This window comes from Neolamprologus multifasciatus, chromosome 19 (genome assembly GCF_963576455.1).
Source record: "Neolamprologus multifasciatus chromosome 19, fNeoMul1.2, whole genome shotgun sequence".
Taxonomy (NCBI): Eukaryota; Metazoa; Chordata; class Actinopteri; order Cichliformes; family Cichlidae; genus Neolamprologus; species Neolamprologus multifasciatus.
In genome coordinates this window covers 16,095,517-16,113,577 of record NC_140457.1, presented here as the reverse complement: position 1 = coordinate 16,113,577, position 18,061 = coordinate 16,095,517, and the positions used below count along the sequence as shown (strand labels likewise).

General features: G+C 38.1%; 1 protein-coding gene across 3 annotated transcripts in view; it reads right to left on the bottom strand.

Moving 5' to 3' along the window:
- The window catches only part of rcan3 (regulator of calcineurin 3), a 45,030-nt gene extending 28,188 nt beyond the window's left edge, over positions 1-16,842 (bottom strand). Inside the window, exons 1-2 of one of the 3 annotated variants that reach the window (XM_085142631.1) lie at positions 16,657-16,842; positions 14,889-15,154 (exon numbers count right to left, since the gene is read on the bottom strand). In XM_085142631.1, the coding sequence (XP_084998757.1) occupies positions 14,889-15,098 (210 nt within the window). In that variant the 5' untranslated portion in view covers positions 15,099-15,154; positions 16,657-16,842. Of the gene's footprint in view, positions 1-14,888; positions 15,515-16,656 lie in introns of those variants that run through there. The other 2 variants (XM_085142632.1, XM_085142630.1) reach the window with 2 other exon arrangements.
- Positions 16,843-18,061: the final 1,219 nt, after the last annotated feature.

The window sequence follows — 18,061 nt, the reverse complement described above, 5'->3', positions numbered from 1 at the left end:
TCTGGCCTCATTCTGCAGCTCTGCTCCTCCTCATTCTCAATTCTTCTCTCCTCATTCACAATTCTCTCTGTTGGATCTCACAGGATGAAGAGAGCCCGAACAAGACTTTGTGCAGGAAAATATAAAGGCTTATATAAAAATCTGAAAGAAAAAACCTGAGGAACACTACGTTTTTCATTTTTTTCCTTTCAAATGCTGGCAATTTAGAGGGTTAACAGCAGAACTGAAGGTCTTCTGGTCTATTGTTAGCTATAAGTAACAATGCTGTTATGGTCAGCACTGTTTTATAGATTCAATTTACTGAGGTACGCTGTATGTATACGCTTCCATAAATTCCATGTCATACAAAAATCTTCCTGAGGCCAAGATGAGAAAACCGATACCACTCTTACATCTGTACGGTTAATATGTGGATTCCGCCAGCGGTCTATAAATTTAGCTTCACTTAAAGACTGTTGGCAAGGTAACAAAATATGTCCACCAGCAACTCTAAAGTGCATCTCCTAAAATAGAAATATTCTGTCAAGTTTAATCTGTTTGCTTAAGCTGCAGCTAATTTAGTAGTGACACAGTAAAAGCTGCAGTACGGTTGTCTCTTTTTATAGGCAGATATTGACAGAACAGTGTCTAAATATAAAGTGTAAAGATACATGCCAAGAACACGGTTATATTTAGGAAATGTAAACCCCTGGTAACCTAATGTGTTTTGTCTTTCACTTAAACCTCGCTTCTTTATGACCAATAAGCGGTTATACATGCAATTATCACATAAAGTGCAGTCAATAGGACAGCAATCCAGCTATTGCTCTCTCTAATGTGCACAATGCACTTCATAAGAGATGAGGAGAGGAGAGGACGGAGAGGCAGCAGAGATGCTCAAAGGATGAGACACTGTCTCAGACTCACTGACGAACACAATTTGTATTCTGAAGTGGAGCTCTGCAGTGGAGCGGGGGGGAATCAGGGCAGTGGATCACCATTGGTGGGCTGATACACGCATGCTCATAATATGGACACATGCATGCACATGCACATATATAACCAAATGCATCTCTGCACAAGCACAACTCTAATAACTGCATGCAAATCTACAGTATACTGTATATTGCCTGTGTATTAAAAATGAACACAAAGACACGCGTTAGTATATGTTTACACACAAACACATGCGCGCATACACACATGCACTCCATCTCTTCACTGCCAACCTCTTATTACAACAGGCTACCTCACTTGGCCCAGCCAAACCAACTGTAGTGCCAGCGCCAATGCAGCTGCTGTAATCTAGGCCAAGCTATTTTTATAGCAAGCAGCCAAGTACAGGCGCAGGGAGCCAGAGGGAGACAGAGGGATGGGAGGATAAAAGAATGTCTACAGGGCAGAGAGACAGATCTACAGAGTGTAGGTGAGACAGCGTGAGGGAGAAAAGAATAGCACAGAGAGGCAGAGCTGGTGTAGAGGGAATAAAAGTAGTGAGGGGCTGAGTGAGCAAGGTCCTGCTGTGTGCAAAGTACAGCGTCAAACCCTGAAGATGAGCACACAACAGAAACGACGAAAACAAGTAGCCTCCATCGACACTGCTTCAAAGCCCCAAACGTTTTTTCTCTTTTTAATCTGGTGGTTTGAATTCTGCAATTGAGCTCAGAAAATTGAGGGGAGGATGATGAAGCTGCTGAAGTCATTCAGATGTGAAATATGCTGATAGACGAGAGTTTTACATGACTTCTGGCAATCAAACTTTAATTAACAGTGATAGGCACAACTCCCAAAGGTCAAATCTGACTGTAACTATTGTCTCCTAATTAACAGAAATGAGCCTGTTAACATGGGAAATCTGCACCTATGCAAACAGAATTTCAATATGTGCACTGCACTCCTGGGTAGGGTTCAGGTGTAAAAAAGCTCATATCACGTACGTACAATCAAGATTTAGCTAGATAAATCAAAATCTGATGACAGCTGCTGACAGATCAGCATTTTTGAAAGTTACTCTTAAATTATTAATTTTTCCCCTTAAAATGTATTGTCATTAAATATGTAGTGGTCACAGATTTGAAAGCACATTTGACATCTTGAAATTCTCTAATGTACCCTATCTGGAGAATAGCCGTGCCAACATTAACTTGTGAGATAACGACACACCAAAGCAACAGCAATCCTGGCAAATTAGCTGATCTCAGTGCTAGCCGACATCAGCTGAAGGCTCAGCTGGCACTCTCATCCATATCCACTTCTACATTTTACATATGGAATGCTATTTAAACTCCTTCATAATTGACTACAATTGCTGTGCATCTGCAACCTCAACTCACCTAACCTAACCAATGCTGTGTCTACACATAACAGACTTAGCAAATAACCATTTTAAACTGTAAATCTATGAAAAATGCTAAGATAACAGTTTTACCAGCATAAAATAGTATTTTTGCATTAACAAGCTGATTCTCAAAGACCTACTCTATTACCCCCAAACTTGGCATGTCTTGGCATGGTGTACAGTGTGTCCTTAAAAATGTGAAGAATCCGATTTGCAATGGCTTCATTTTACAGCCTGACAATGATCCCAAACACACCACAATAAAAGCATATCTGGATAGAAAACTGCACAATGGATGGAACACTATCAGTAATGGATTGATCTTCCCAGAGCTCGGACATCAACATTATTGAAGCAGTGTGGGATCATCTTGACAGAGAACACTACAAACGGCAGCCAACATCCAAAGAATAGCTCTGAATGTTGTTCAAGAAGCCCTGAGAAGTATTCCTGTAGACGACTTAAAGAAATGACAAGAAAGTTTAGATAAAGGAGTTCGATTGGTGTTGAAGCTCGTTAGAATTGTTCAAATTCTATTTTTGCCTTATATATTGTATTTCCACGTATTTTTGCAGACGTTCTAATAAATCACTGCTCAAGATTTTTGCACCGGCACTCTACAAATGTCAATTTTCTGAATTGAGTGCTGCAGAACTATAATTGTTACCATGACTGTCATCAGTATTATCAGCTTGTTTGTTAACAACTTCCCATTCAATTGTTTCCCATTTAGCATCTTTTGAGCATATAGCTATGGATGGTGGTATTGTAGCATCTTAGACGCAACAGTTACCTGCTTTTATACATTAATATAATAGAAATAATTATTTTAACCGACTAAGGAAGGGCAGCAAATAAATTCTTTAGTGTGGTGCATTTCAATTATAATAATATGCAAATTTGTTAAGAAATGAAATAAGAAAAACAGCTTTTTGCAAACTGCATAACAAATATGAGAACTGACTGCACAGTATGTTTTTGGTCCACAGCCCACATCTGGTGGGCCACCAGCAGCTGTTCAGCATTTTAACCCCGTCCAGCAGCTTAGGAGCTGGAGAGATGAGCTGCCGTATAGCTCTGTGGGGAGGACAGAGACAGAGCGAGAGGAGGAGGAAACACAGAGTGACACGTGCCGATGGTTCCACTGATTGCTTTGAAATCAGGTCAAATCTTTGGATTGGGCTAGGCGGTCTCGTCGACCCATATGCAGGCAACACCGCTGCTAAAGGAAACATAACAAAGAAGAAGAAGAAAGAACAGGGAGGCACCCGAGGCAGTTTCAAAGCTTTGAAGAAAACATTGTATTCTGAGAAATGGGTATCATTTTCCAAGGCAAGCAAACAAAGAGAAAGAAAAAAATCATAAGACTGTTCACCAGAGGATGGAAGAGCGTTCTATTCTTTCAGATCTAATTGAAAGCTATGGGATTCTAATGGCAGCTGAGATGGGCACAAGTGGTGCACTGGCGCAATGAGATTGCAGACTGAGCACACTAAATTTAAATAAAGTAGGAAATGTTTATGCTTAAGCTTAAGATCCATTTCACACAACCAAATAATTATCAAAGCAACAAATGCTCAAAAGCGTACTAACAACAGAATGCCACACCTGCCCCCAGCTGCCATTAACCCGAGTACAGCCAATAGGCAGCATGATGGAGACGGTGAAAAGTAGACAATGATAGCAAAGAGAGCACTCGTGGGCGGGAATGAACAATGATGGGAACAGAAATGAACAAACAAAGCTAAATAAGGGACCAAAACAAAAGGAAACACAACAAAAACATACTCCACGACAAAACATCAGCAACAGCATCAATAGTCCTTTTCTGTATACAGAAATCGTTTTAAATGCCGTTTGCTCCAACTCTCCTCCAACAATAATGCTTCAAAAGCAAACTCAGAGGGGAGCTGGTGGTTACATTAAGACAATCAAAAGTTATGCAAGCAAGTGAAAAAGTAAAAAAATCAAAAATATGGAGGATATAAACAAAGTCTTTAAAACTAGGCACAAGTAACCATCCTGGATATACAACACAGTGGATGCTTTCCATTATTATAATGTTATAACATATTTTCATTTATTTCTCACTATCAGCTTTACTAAACTTCTTATTTATTTATGGGTTTGTTTCGGCTCGTTAATTTGACACATTCTTGCCTAAAAGCAATCGCCTTGTACAATTTCACGGACTGCATGATTACTTTTGTTCCTCGTTCGTAAGAGTCCGTTTATACTCTGCATGAGTTAAAAAGGCGCTCATACTCTGTTGTTGTACTGAGACTGCTATTCTTGAAATCACCCACAGTACATTTCTGTTTTTAGACTGATTGAACCGCAAAATAATCTGGATTTAAATAGAATCGCAAGAGCATGACTAAGAACAAATAACACAATGTCTTACATAGCACAGTAAATCTTAGAGTGTCATAATCAAGCCTTGTGTAGTAGGCGAGGGCGGGGCGAGATGCGTGTGTGGAAGAAAAGCCATCATTTTCATCAAAGCAGCCGCACATAAAACCAGTCATAATCACACATCAAAGAGATAAAAATTATTTCCACTAAGCTCTTTTGAAGGTGTGGGGGAGGCGGTGTACAAAACAGCAAAACAAGACTGTTTAACCATGATGAGGGTATATAAGGATGTAAGTAGATATATTTATGTTTGAGCTTTTGAAATATTACATCACAGATGTATGTAAGTGGCTTTGATTAGCTGTGGGATTTATTAAATCACAGGGTAACTGAATGTCATTTATGTGCTAAGATATTTTTAGTGTGGCATTGGAGATATTACGATATTTTACCACTTGTCTCTCAAATTTAAATATAAACCTAACAAGTAAGATTAAATGAAAAAAAGAATAAAACGATAGTGCTAAAGAATTAAGAAGAATTAAGTAATGAGCACAAAAAGTTACTTATTTTGTCCAATTAAAAGTTTTAATTAATCATATTTAGAACTTAAACATACAACCACGGTGTTAACAAGAATATTGTAACATTACACAATATTGTAAAAACTTTTAATGAATTAAATGTGTTTGCAGCCTCATGTTTTCTAATCAAACGTAATGATACAAATGTTTTAACAGGTCAGCATTAAATCTCCCTTCTACTTCGTGCAACATGCCCAGCTCTGCTATTTACTTCAATTCTAACATGAAATAATGTTAAATTTCAAAAACATCAAATGCTGTCAATTTAAAAAATAATAAGTTAATATTCTGCTGCAGTTTGCTTTGATGGAGGAATGTCATCTGCATCCCCTCTCTTAACCACATCTGTTAATGTGTCCACACAGATAAGGAGGCTCTGTTACAGTTACTAAGACCTACTAAGACCAGCATGAAACTTTTATAGTTTTGAGAGTTAGCAAAAATGTGAAAACGACTTTGTAATGTGTTCTACAGCATCTTGGACCACAAGTTTTAACCTGTGAATAATGCAGTGATCAGGTCAGTTTGAATCTTTTTACTCGGGAGTGTTGCTGCTCCTCTCTATCGACCCTTTTACAGCAGGCGCAACATCACAGCAAAGCCAACAAACATACTTTTTTCACAGATGCACTTCATAATTGCAGGATGTTGCAAACACCAGCTCTACCCGCAATCCAGGAAGCTACAAGAAGGAGCTGAACAACTCACCTGTGTAGGGAATTCTGATGATGCGATCAGGCATGTGGTTGGCACACAGAACGAGTATTTCAAGGATCTCTTTGAGGGTCTCCTGATGCTCAGAAACGGATTCCTTTATTATTATTTTTTAATTTAATAGTACTTTTCCCTCTGAAGCAGTGGTGTTTAGTGGCTTAATTAAAAATTGGAACAGATCGGACCACTTACTCCCCATACATACTGCCATATCCACTATCACAGGATGGTGAGGATTGAGACTGAACACATTTGCAACAGCTTTTAAAGAAATTTCTTACTGTATTAACTGATGTAACTACTGTAGGAAAATAGATGTTGCATAAGTACAAACACATTTTTCATTTTCATGAATAAATCTCAATACTGAATAATTGTAAGCATACATCCACCAGTGCCATATCTTTTTGTTTAAACAAACTCGTTTTATCTCAGTCAGACAAGTTGACTTCTCTCACTGATTTCTTTAGTAAAGAAAAACTAAACCTTTTTTATTTTTTTAGCTTATTTTCAGTTTAATTATGAATTAACTAAAACTTTGACTCCAGTCTCTTTTATCTACAAGGCCACTGGATAGTCCTGAGAAAATAATAATTATTTATAATTATGATATAATTATTATTTAGTACTAAGTATTATTTATTTATTATAAAAAAATGGCAAACCTTGCTTTTTATTTTGTCTCATCTAGTAGAAAACCAAAACCTTCGCCATCAGGAAGGAAATAAAGAGAAGGTTCTTCCAAAGTCCACCAATCTTCAAAGAATGAAAGATCACATCTTATCAAACAGTACACGCTGTCGGTGGAGCAGACATATGGTAACACAGAGCGAAAGTCATAAAATATCTGCGGCCCCCATCTTGTGAGGAAAAGCAACCCCACGGATCCCTTAGGCAAAACAATCCACCTCCCCAAACTTGTGAGAGAAAAGCCTGGAGTAGTGGAAGTGAAGGAGAAAGAAAGGCCTAAAGGCAGAAATAGATCCGCACAAAGACACGTGCCAAGCCTGACAGAGAGAGAAGAAACCAAACAGACAGAACATCTGGAAGGACACAAAGACTGTCCAAAAACAAGCTTCTGTAAAAGCCTGGAAGATTTCAAAGACGCTGCAGTTGTGAAGAACAAAGTTGTATAATAGGAAGTTGGGGAAAAACAAAAAGAGAGGAATGCTAAACTGGTTAGATGAATCCATGACCATTATGACAGGAAGATAGATCACATACAGGCAAGAGAATGAGGAGAGCTGTCAGTTATATCCAAGTTACTCATAATCATACTAACAACAACATTTTGCACCTTTGTTCTTCACTGTTTCTCATCCCTCCATTTATACTGTGCTGTTAAAACACTCCAGTGTTCACCTCTGTTTTTTTCTTGACCACAGAAAGAAGAACAAAAACAGGAGACTTGACACTTTGATATCTTTAGGGAGGAAAAGTGCAAAAAGGAAGAAGTATTCAGAATTAACAAGGAGTCAGTGAAAGAAACTAGCACTACAAAGCAACCGCCTGTAGCAATGACCATTTTGACCACATTGGTGAAGAACAAAACATTTGTCTGTAGGTATCATATCTTGTGACAAAATCTCAACTGCAATGACTTCAGTAATAATATTTATTTCCATAGCTTGGTCATCCAGTGGTCATCCAGTTCTCACAAAGAGTTTTGTACACCCAAGAGCGTCTCAACTATCAATAAGCAGTTAGGTTTGTAGAGCTAAACACCCATTACCATCAGCAGACAGCTGTATCATCTTAATCATAAAGGCTCCACTGAGACCAACCATTTTCAAGCCTCCTTCATAAGACTTCATCAAAAAGGTGATTACGGTGTCACCCCCTTTGTTGTCAAATCAACACTCAAATTATTTCACAACTATTTGACCCTGTTAAATGATATTAGGGGAAAATGAGTCCCCGGTGTTTGACAAAACAGTTCAGCAAATTTAATTTCACTCAGAAAGGGAGCTGATCCATGTAAATATCAAACAGATCTTAATAAAACCACATCTGAGAAGGGCTTAGGGAACTGTGTTTCTTTGTATAGAGGTTTCAGTGCATTTTACAGTGTTACAGAGGTCATTGCAGTTAACTAGAGACAAAAAAACTAAAACTAGCTTTAAAATAAAATAAATAAATAAAAATAAAAATATAGAGGTAATAATCTTAGTTTTAATATTTGTCAGTCTGGTAAAATTCTATTCACATTTGCCTAATGAGACGCTGATCAACATGTTTATTGAACTTTGGTCGTCTATAAGACTGTGAGTTAAAATGTTCTGTGTTTTTAAAGTGACACCTGTACTGCTTTTAAACAAATCTTGCCTCTGACACAAGCCTGCCATAAAATAATAATTACAAAGAAAAAACTAGCGCTGAAAGTAAGAAAAATTAAACTAAATATTTCCACACAATAAAAACCAAACTGAGACCAGAAACACTGCTCTGGAAACGAACTAAACTAAACAGAATTAAAATCAAAAAGTCAAAAAAATAATAATTAACTAATTAGAAAATACAAAATATCTCTGGGTGCAGCCTTTACAGGTTAGCCCATAAAACAGTTTAACAAGCTGACAGTGGATCGTAACAATGCAATTTAATTAGTCGATATATTTGTTCTCATTTGCATTTTGGGCTTAAGTGATTGTCCTAGTAAATTCATGAAGGTGAAATATTAAAATAAAAGCAGTAAAATCAAACATTTGATGGCTATGGCACTAAACTAGCAATGATAATCTGTTAATCTTAGATTAGGAAATATGTAATCAAATTATAATTACTAATCACCTTTTCTCATCTCCAATAGAGCTGGTGATTACAAAGGGTTTACAGCCAAAGATTTCTTTTTCTGTTTAATTTTTGTAAAAGCAACATCTCCTGATGACACAGTAAACCCTTCAAAGACAGGATGGCTTACAGAAGACTTTCTCTCACTCATATTTTCTAATCAGTCAAGCACATCAATGTAAGAGCCTAAGGGAAAATCTACTGGCAAATTAATGCTACTGTAATCAAACCTCTTAACCCCTAATGCTATTCATGTGTTCAAGCTCTAATTTAGCTCCATATTTGTCATTATGCACAAGCGAACAGGGATCCCTTGTCATTCCACAAAGCAGATGATTGAAGATTTTTTTGTCCTGGGCTTACATGCAAACAAATATGTTTTCATCCAGATTTAAAACAACACCTCAAAGCTTTCAAACTAAAACCGGGTCAGCAGACTTTGTTTTAAGGATCAGAGCAGTGTTGAAATCTGCCAGAAGTTTGCACAATGATTTAGTACAGATATGGCCTAATTTTAAGCTTGTTGTTTTCTTTTTTCTTGTACTTATATGCCCATATTACACTGTAGACATTAGGGCAGTGCATATGCATAAACATATGCAAAGCGTCAAACTACTTGTAGGCACGTTCTTCTAAATACTCACCTCAATTTTAAATGTTTAAAAAGCTTTATTACTGATTAATTTAAACTTTTTCATTCATTTTCAGTCCAGTCCTTGCCCCTGACCATTTTCAAATGATTTTATGAATAATTCAAGAATTTAAAAAGTCCCTAACTCAAGGGCTAAAACAGTGCTATGTCATAACATAACAGACAACTTAGTAAAGTGCCGATTTTTAATTGTATTATTCAGCAGCCTGTGATAAAAAACACAATTTGTTTCAATTTCATTATTTAAATGTACAAAGAATGCCAAAGTTTGATAAGCATAAAATTGTATTTCTGCACCGATAAGCTGATTCCCAAACAGCTTTTAGCTGCAAACTTGGCATATCTCAGCAGAGCAAATTGGACAAATGGAGCAAAAAATAATTAATGACAGCCCTATAAAAACTATCTATGGCAGATGAACAGCATCTAAAAGTCATTTCCTGACACAGAACCCGATAGATCCTTCTGCTCCCTCAGTTTATTCAGCTAGTGTTGGTTGTTCTCTGAAGCTTCATGGAGAAATGGTCTCAGTGGAAGGGTGGGTGTGAAGAAGCCATTCTTATGGCAAAGAAACAGGGAGAAAAGGACAATGTATGCCAAATACACAAGAACTGGACTGAAAATCAGTGGCAACGGGTCCTATTGAGTGATAAATCCAAATTTAGACCTGATTATTGAAGCAGCGTGGGATCATCTTGACAATGCATAACAAAATTCAGCAAACATTCAAAGAAGAGCTTTGGATGTCCTTCAGGAAGCCTGAAGAATACTTAAAGAAATGACTTAAAGAAATGACAGGCGCTTGCCTAAGAGAGTTCAGGCTGTTCTGTAGAATAAAGATGGTCATATCAAATAGATTCTAATAGAAATGTAAAAACTCTGTTTTTGCCTTACATACAGTGTTTCCATTTATGTTTGCATTAGTTTCAATAAATATCTCCTCCTAAAACAAAAAGAAATTAAAAGACAGTATTATATGTACAATGCTGTACATGCAATAAAATGGTCTACTATTAGACAGGAAAACAAGCGTGAGTGTATATATATACACACACACACACACGCACAGTTTGAAAAGATGAGACTTTCTTTGAAAAAACCTCTTTAATCACTTTGTTTCCTTGTTGGACTCCTTCATTTATGGAAGTTTACTGAGTGGTGACACCTGTTGTTCATGACAAGACTGCAGAGTGTGTAGTGCAACTCACGTGCCAGTATAAAGAGTCATCAAAGTTGCCACAAAAAAACAACAGCCAATGCAGCAACCATAAACTAGCATTTAAGAATAGGTGTGTGTGTGTTCAGCTTTCTGTAGATACTAAAGTCTAAAAATGTCTAAAAGTGACTAAAACCTGTCACTGCAAAAGAAAACACTGTCATCTTTTCAAACACTTGAATGCATCACCAGCTCTGTTTAGCCAAATTATACTTTCTGTTGTCATCTTAAATTGTTTTCCGCTTTCTTCCCTGTTACACACAAAAGCAAAACAAGCACACCAGGCCGCAGAATCACTCCAGTAGGGGTACCAGAATAATATCCAGGCCACAGCAGGAGTAGCGGGCCAGGGGCACTCACTCTCTCTTTACTGCATTGTGTTTGACCTTCAGCCTGCAAAGTACCCGCTCCCTCATGTTCACCCTTTGGGACCGACAGCCAAAAATAGACTGCAGTCTGATACATACAAACATATCACTACTATACACTTGCATGCACACTGTATGTATGTGTATTACATAAACACACATACTCACACTCACTTTACTTCACACTTTTCGAGTCCTGCACCCTACTATCTTTAATCCCGATGGTTCAGCGGCACTCTGCACAAGGGTTGTCTTTCTTTATCCTCATATATATATATATATATGTATATATATATATATGTCACACTATCAAACACATTGCACTCAAGTGGGACAGAAAGTGTCCATGAGAGGAGTTTTACTTTTCACATACTTAGAGCACTACATCAATGCTATATTGCTAATGCATTGCTAAGAGGGTCAGCCTGGAAAGTTTTGCGCTAAAGATAAAGTGGTTACTAATAGTGGTTAACATGTTTTGCTGTGCCAACTGGATGGCTCCTTTGTATGAACAAAAACAAAGTTTCAACAAATTAGAAGCAATGCTCATGTTAGGGTTAAAGCAGGGCATAAAGCTCTGGAACATCATTCTGGCACCTTCAATTAATGAGTAATTAAATCTGATAAGTATTTTAATACATAATGAATATAAAGCAAGTTCATTTTTCATGTGCTGCAGCCTGATGCTCCTTCCAGCTGATGTCGGGGAGATACTCAGCAAATTAGAAAGTAATGTCACCCCACGAGTCTGCCTGCACATTCATACACGTCCCTTTTTCTTCTCCTTCCCTTCCTGCGTTCATGCTGCAGGTTTCAATGAAGCCAGGCTACAGAACAGGAGCAACAGGAGCATAAACATTTCTTTTTTTAAGTGCAGATTTTTAATATCAGCAAACACAGAGATGTTTTTTGGAAATTGGAACACAATGTGTCCGTTAGCTAAAGGTGACATCTAAGACATGGAGAAAAAGGAGAGTAAAAATCAGAGATTATTTTCAGAGATGAATACTACTCAGCTAAATAAATACTTAAATGATGAATTAAACTGCAAATGCAACACTTGGAGCTCCATTTATGGTCACTCAAGTTTATAAGTCTAATACTCAGTTACTTTTCGGCTTGACTCAGCCCCATCTTTGGGGCTGCTAAATGCTCCGCTATCATGTTCACAGCCTGCCACTAGAAGCTAACGTTTACTGTCCATCCGTTTGCTGCTGGGTAGGTACTGCAGTGCCGTGTGGATCTTTCTGGCTTTGTTGCTGAGGACATGTTTTTACTGCAGCTCGAGATGAGAATAATTAGAGAGCTCTGGAGAGCTGAGACAAACTTCAGAGGCATCTCATAATTCACTGTGGGTAGGTCAATATCAGGACCCGAAAAAACATGCAACATTTAACCTGCTGTTAACATAATTATTTGGATACCTAACATGCATAATTTACATTAATCTTATAACAAAATTTGTTTGCCTGCAAGATAAGAACATTTTGTTTGGTGTTGCACTGCAGCTGCAACTTGCTTGATTGCACTGGTTATGGAGTGAGGAGTGCTCAGGCTGACAGCAGCAGAAGCAGCGATAAAAGCTTTGCTCGGTGCTGATTAGGCCTGATATACGCTAGGCACTATGGGGGACAGCTCATGACGGCTCCCCTGACCTTTGCCTTCATGAGCACAGAAACCCATTTGCCTTGTTAGTATGCCCACACACTCCCTCACTCCTTGTACACACTTGCTTTCTGTGGGTGCTCTACAGAAGATAATGAATCATTTCAAAATTAGAAGCTGCTCTAAGAGCACATTGCAGAGTGAACACTAAGATGTTCTCTCTGACATTGAAAACTAGGAAATACCAAACTGGATCCTCTGTATGAACAACTGACAAAAAAGTCCTCTTTTGGAATATTTTTAAAACATATTCATTTAACAAATAAAGGTCACTTGCCTATAGCGTAAATGATGAGTCTAACTTTATAAATGACACATGCAGAATGATAAAGAAAGGCCCATTAGGTATTTTAATTGACATGATGATATGAGTGCTATGCATGATCATTTAAATCATTAAGTGTAGTAGTGCAGTCCTGTATTAATAATGACGCGTCGTTTAAATTAGTAAATGAATAATAAAGCCAAGGCTTAGTGGAGACATGAGCTGAGCCAGTCAGACCTTAGCTGATCTTTCTATAAAAACAAAAAAACCCAAACACTTTTAAGGCATCTCTCCATTTCAGCCGAAAGCTGGTCAGGAGCAAAAAATAGTGCAGATAAAAGAGGAAGTGTGCCACTAGGTTTTACTTACTTTTCACTAATGCAGAAGAAAGGAAAAAGGCTTTTACAGTGTGCTAAGAGCTTCTCATAAACATGGAGGCAAATGTTCCTCTCTCTCTCTGTCTCAGTAGCCATCTCTCCTCTCTAGGAGAGGACACTGTGATTACAGCAACAGCCCATCCCTTCTACATGCAGGCCTTTGAGAACAGAAACAGAAGGTAATGTCGGAGCTGGGAGAAAGCCAAGAGCCCAAAGACACAAAAATGTAGGTTGCTATGTTCCTGCTGAATGTTGACAACACATTTAGATAAGTTTATAGCAGTTAGGCAAATGCGGAAATCTTCCAAATTTAACATGATTTACAGGTTGTGTGTGGTTGTGTGTATAAAATTGAAAAAGCACAGCTACAAGCTAAAAACAACCTCATAAAAATCCTTGTTCATGCTCTGAAAATATCACACCCAACCTGTTTTTTATTTCATATCTCTTTGTGCCCTCATTCTAAAGGCTTAAATAAACCTCAAAAAGTTCTATATTTAGCATAGCTCATTTATTTGAAACATATGGAGAACGTTCTATTGACAGGGTCTCACTGAAGGGTGTGTGGGTGGTATTTCCACTTAAAAGCCAGAGTGTGAATCGTAATGAAGTGAGGAGGCAAAACGAAAAGGAAGGGAAGGGGGTGGACTCGAGCGCTAGGAGCAATGGGTGTACGAACAGCAAACTCACAAAGCAGGAGTGATTCATTTAAAGGGATTTGGTGCATGCGCCAGATTTAGCCTCTCTGCTTTGCATTTATATACATAGAGAGGATAAAAAAAGAAGGCTACGAAGAAGCACAGAACGGGGGAAGAGGGAGGTATTTAGAGAAATTAAAGACAGATAAGAAAGTTAACAGGAAAGTTTGTAGATTGTGATCAGGGGATGATGAGCTTGATAGCTTTGGATGACCAAGAGGATGGACCTCACAGAAAAGAGACTTGAAGACAGGGAAATGTAACGATGCCAGCTGGACGGATGGAGGGATGACAGTGCAGCGTAATTGGATTACAGGGCAGAAAATTAAAAGTATTTACTTTGTATCCTCCTCCAGCAAATAGGATCCACTGATAGCACGTATTGCTATTCTGCTGAGCTACAAGAAAGGCAACACTTTCAAAAGAGGCCTTAACTGAATATATACAGTATGCATGTGCATAGACACAATTCCTTATAATTGTGTCTGCATCATATATGTACGCTTTTGCATGAGGTCTGTAATATAAATAATACAATGCATGAGATGATGCCTGAATGTTATGCACAACCACATGGGCCAAGTCTGAGTGTGGCTCATGATTCTGTGCATGTCATGTTGTAATCTGCTGCTCTGCACTCGTGTTCCCTGGCAAACAAACAGCAACATCAGGTGTGCATATGTGTGTGTGCTTTTGCGGCTGAGCAATCAGCAGCGCAGCTTGAGACCGTGACTGGACTTCGACAGACAGGATGACAACTGCGCACGTGTTGCCAGGCTTTAAGTCTTGGACGGGCTGACACACTGAGCGAGATGACTCAAACGCATAAACACCCAGTCACGCAAAACAAAGACACGGCCCAGAAAGTGCGTTTTGCAGCAGCTCACCCTGTGCAAGTCCTGCTCGAACACAGCTTCGTGGACGCTGCACGCAAAGAGCGCTGTGGGAAGGTCGCTCAGATCCATCATCTCATCCGCCATGCCGTCTTGATCACTCTCTCCAAATATCATGTCCTCTTCCTCCTCATCATCCTCCTCGGGATCACTGCTGTAGGCCTCTGAGCCGTTACTCCATGCCTTGGAGCTCTCTCGCAGCATTTTGAAGGCTTTTAGGCAGCTGCTGACAGAGGGGTGGAGATGACAGAGGATGGGGACTGGGAACAGGGTAGGTTTGGGGGTTGGAATTTGGAAGATAAGTTGGTGATGCTGGATGAATGTGTGTGTAAAAGTTGGCTTAGTGTGAGGTGACAGTGAGATGCGGGTGTTTAACTAGATCTTAGTGGTAGGATGGAAAGGGAAAGTAAGATTGAGAAAAGCAAAACAGGATAAATTAAAGAAAAAGGTTTGCATCCTATTTGTAGGTCAAATTTTCTCCCAGTTCAATTATACCATTCCCTCCCAGCAAGGTTATTAGCTAACTAAGACTAAACTTAAAACTAAGATGTGAAAATCATTTTACTTGACTAATTATTAAGGTAAAATTAAAAACTAAACTTTTGAAGAAAATTAAAAATATTGAAGCTATTTGTAAACTTGGAAAAAATAACTTAAATAAAATAAAAATAGAGAGGAAATATCCTCAGTTTTAGGATCTGTTAGTTTAATACAATGTTATTACAGAATTGCTCATTGTTGTGTGTTTTTATTCTAACGCTTGTACTGATTTCCCTAAATCTTGAATCAGACATATTCCCTTGTATAATAATTAGACAGCAATAATTAAAAAATTAAAAGACTCAAACTAACACTGAAACTAATAAAAACGAATCTAAAACTAAACTGAAATAAGAAAACCCACTCATGAAACTAACTGAAGACAAATTGAAATAAAAACAAAAACTAATTAGGAAACACAAAACTATGATAACTCTGGCTTCAAGTCAAATTTTATTACCAAATATTTTAAAGATGATGCTGACTTTATTTGACCCCAGTTACAAAATAATCGCTTCAATCATACAAAAAAAAGAAAGATAAGGCATAAAATATTTATTTAACCATCACTAACTGTGAAGAAGCCCTCAAAAAAGAGTTAATAGAGTTGACTTACAGTTTTCATCTTATTTTACATGAAAAATTAAATAATTATATTCAAGAAAAGAAATGGATAGGGTGGATGGTTAGCACCGCCAACGCTGCACTGAGGTAAGAGTGCCATCTAGTGGTATAAATATACACATACACCACAAGATGACACTTCCTGTGAATATTTTAAGTACAATAAAACGCCAACATCTAAAAAAGAAAAAAAGAGCCAACTGTCAGATATTTAAAATAACACCGACGAGGAAGTTTGTTTCAATATAACTTCCTTGTAGCAAGACAGGGATGGTAAAAAACGACGGGAGCGAACCGGCAACATCGCCTCCCTGTTGTTTAAGAGGATCGTGACATCAAAATTTGCGTTGCGTGTACGCAGAGGAAACCCCTGGATATTACGTAAAGCTCGTGCAATAAATAAATAAATAAATAACTAAATAATACGATTCTGGCGTTAAAGCACTTTGCTATCGATACCAAATGTTGTTTTTAAGCCTCAACAAATTTCAATTTTCATACAAAAGTAAGCACACAAACACAGACGCGCGCGGAGGATGAAGTTACTCTTTTATTTTTTCCCTCTGTAATCGCGTCCCATGCAAATATTTCCACTCACCTCCCTACTGTCAGCGAAAGCGACCGAAACAACCCATTGCAAGCGCACTTACATCAGGATTTTTCCGGTGACTTTGTTAAATGCAGCAAATAGAAGCTGTTCGTGTTTATTTTGAGGCTGTTGACGGAAGCGTGGGTGTTTGTTATTACTGGATTATTTCACTCCGATGCAGCCTACTTCCACCGTCTGGATCCGCAGGTGGGCCAATCAAATATGCGCGTATGCTCGCAGCGACCAATCAGCGTGCTGAAAGGGGAGGACGCTGCAGCAGCTTCACGATTGGTGGCGGCCAAGCAGCAAAGATGCACAAAATCCGCTGCTGTATGGGGTCAGAAGGATTTCTTTGAGTCATATCAGTCAGTAAGGATCGCTTTGCTATCTTCTGCATGATTTAGCTGAATATGTACACATTTCAATGTTTCTAGAATCAATTGCAGTTATTTTTCCTCTATCTACCTGTTGCTCAGTCAAAATAAAGTAGCTAAGCTTTGTGTCTTTTAACTAGTGAAATGTAGTTCTGAAGATTTTACAACGGTTATCAATTCAAAAGCAGATTTCATGCTATAATACGATAATATTGGCATTATTGTGGCTCCAGGCCAAAGTCAAATAGAGGCATTAATATACATTATATCAGGGATGTCTAACATAATTTTACATTGTGGAACATGTGCAGTCAATTTTTAGCTTAACCCCCTGAAATATTTTACTATAAGAAAAAGAAATGCAATTTTCTGCAATACATCTCAGGTTTTCTTCATGATGTAGAAATGATGCTTTGACTTTAAATTGCAATAAATAAATAAAGGTTCTGTTAAACTGCCCTGCAATTGTAAAACGGAAAATGCTTGCTTGTCCTATTTGTTATGGTTATTTTCACAGTTAACCCACAGCAAAAATCTTAAAATTCTTTCTGTCATGTAATTGTTTATCTTTTACTTTTACTTTGGTGTAGTATGAGTGGCGATGGGCAGCTAGAAAAGCCACGAAACTCATGAAAATGCAGTTAAAAAACAAAAATGTATCCCTTCCTTCACATTTTCCAAAGTCTTTGCTGGGCTGATTCTGGCACCTCTGCATTATATGTACAAAGTCATCCCATTATATATAAACCGGCTTTAAAATGGAGTTGGTCCCCCCTTTTCAGCTACAGAAGGTTCTGCATCGGTGACTGTGTGATTTTTTGCCCATTTATTCAGAAGAGCATTTGTGAAGTCAGTAACTGATGTTGGATGTGAGTTCCTTGCTCATAATCTTTGTTTTAGTTTAAGATTTTTGATCGGGTTTAGACCAGGGCTTTATGTGAACCACTCAAGTTCCTCTGCAGTAAACTTAAATGCTGGAGCAGAAATCGGCCTCAAACTCCAAACTTTTTTGACAAAGCTGGGACAATATAACTGTCCAA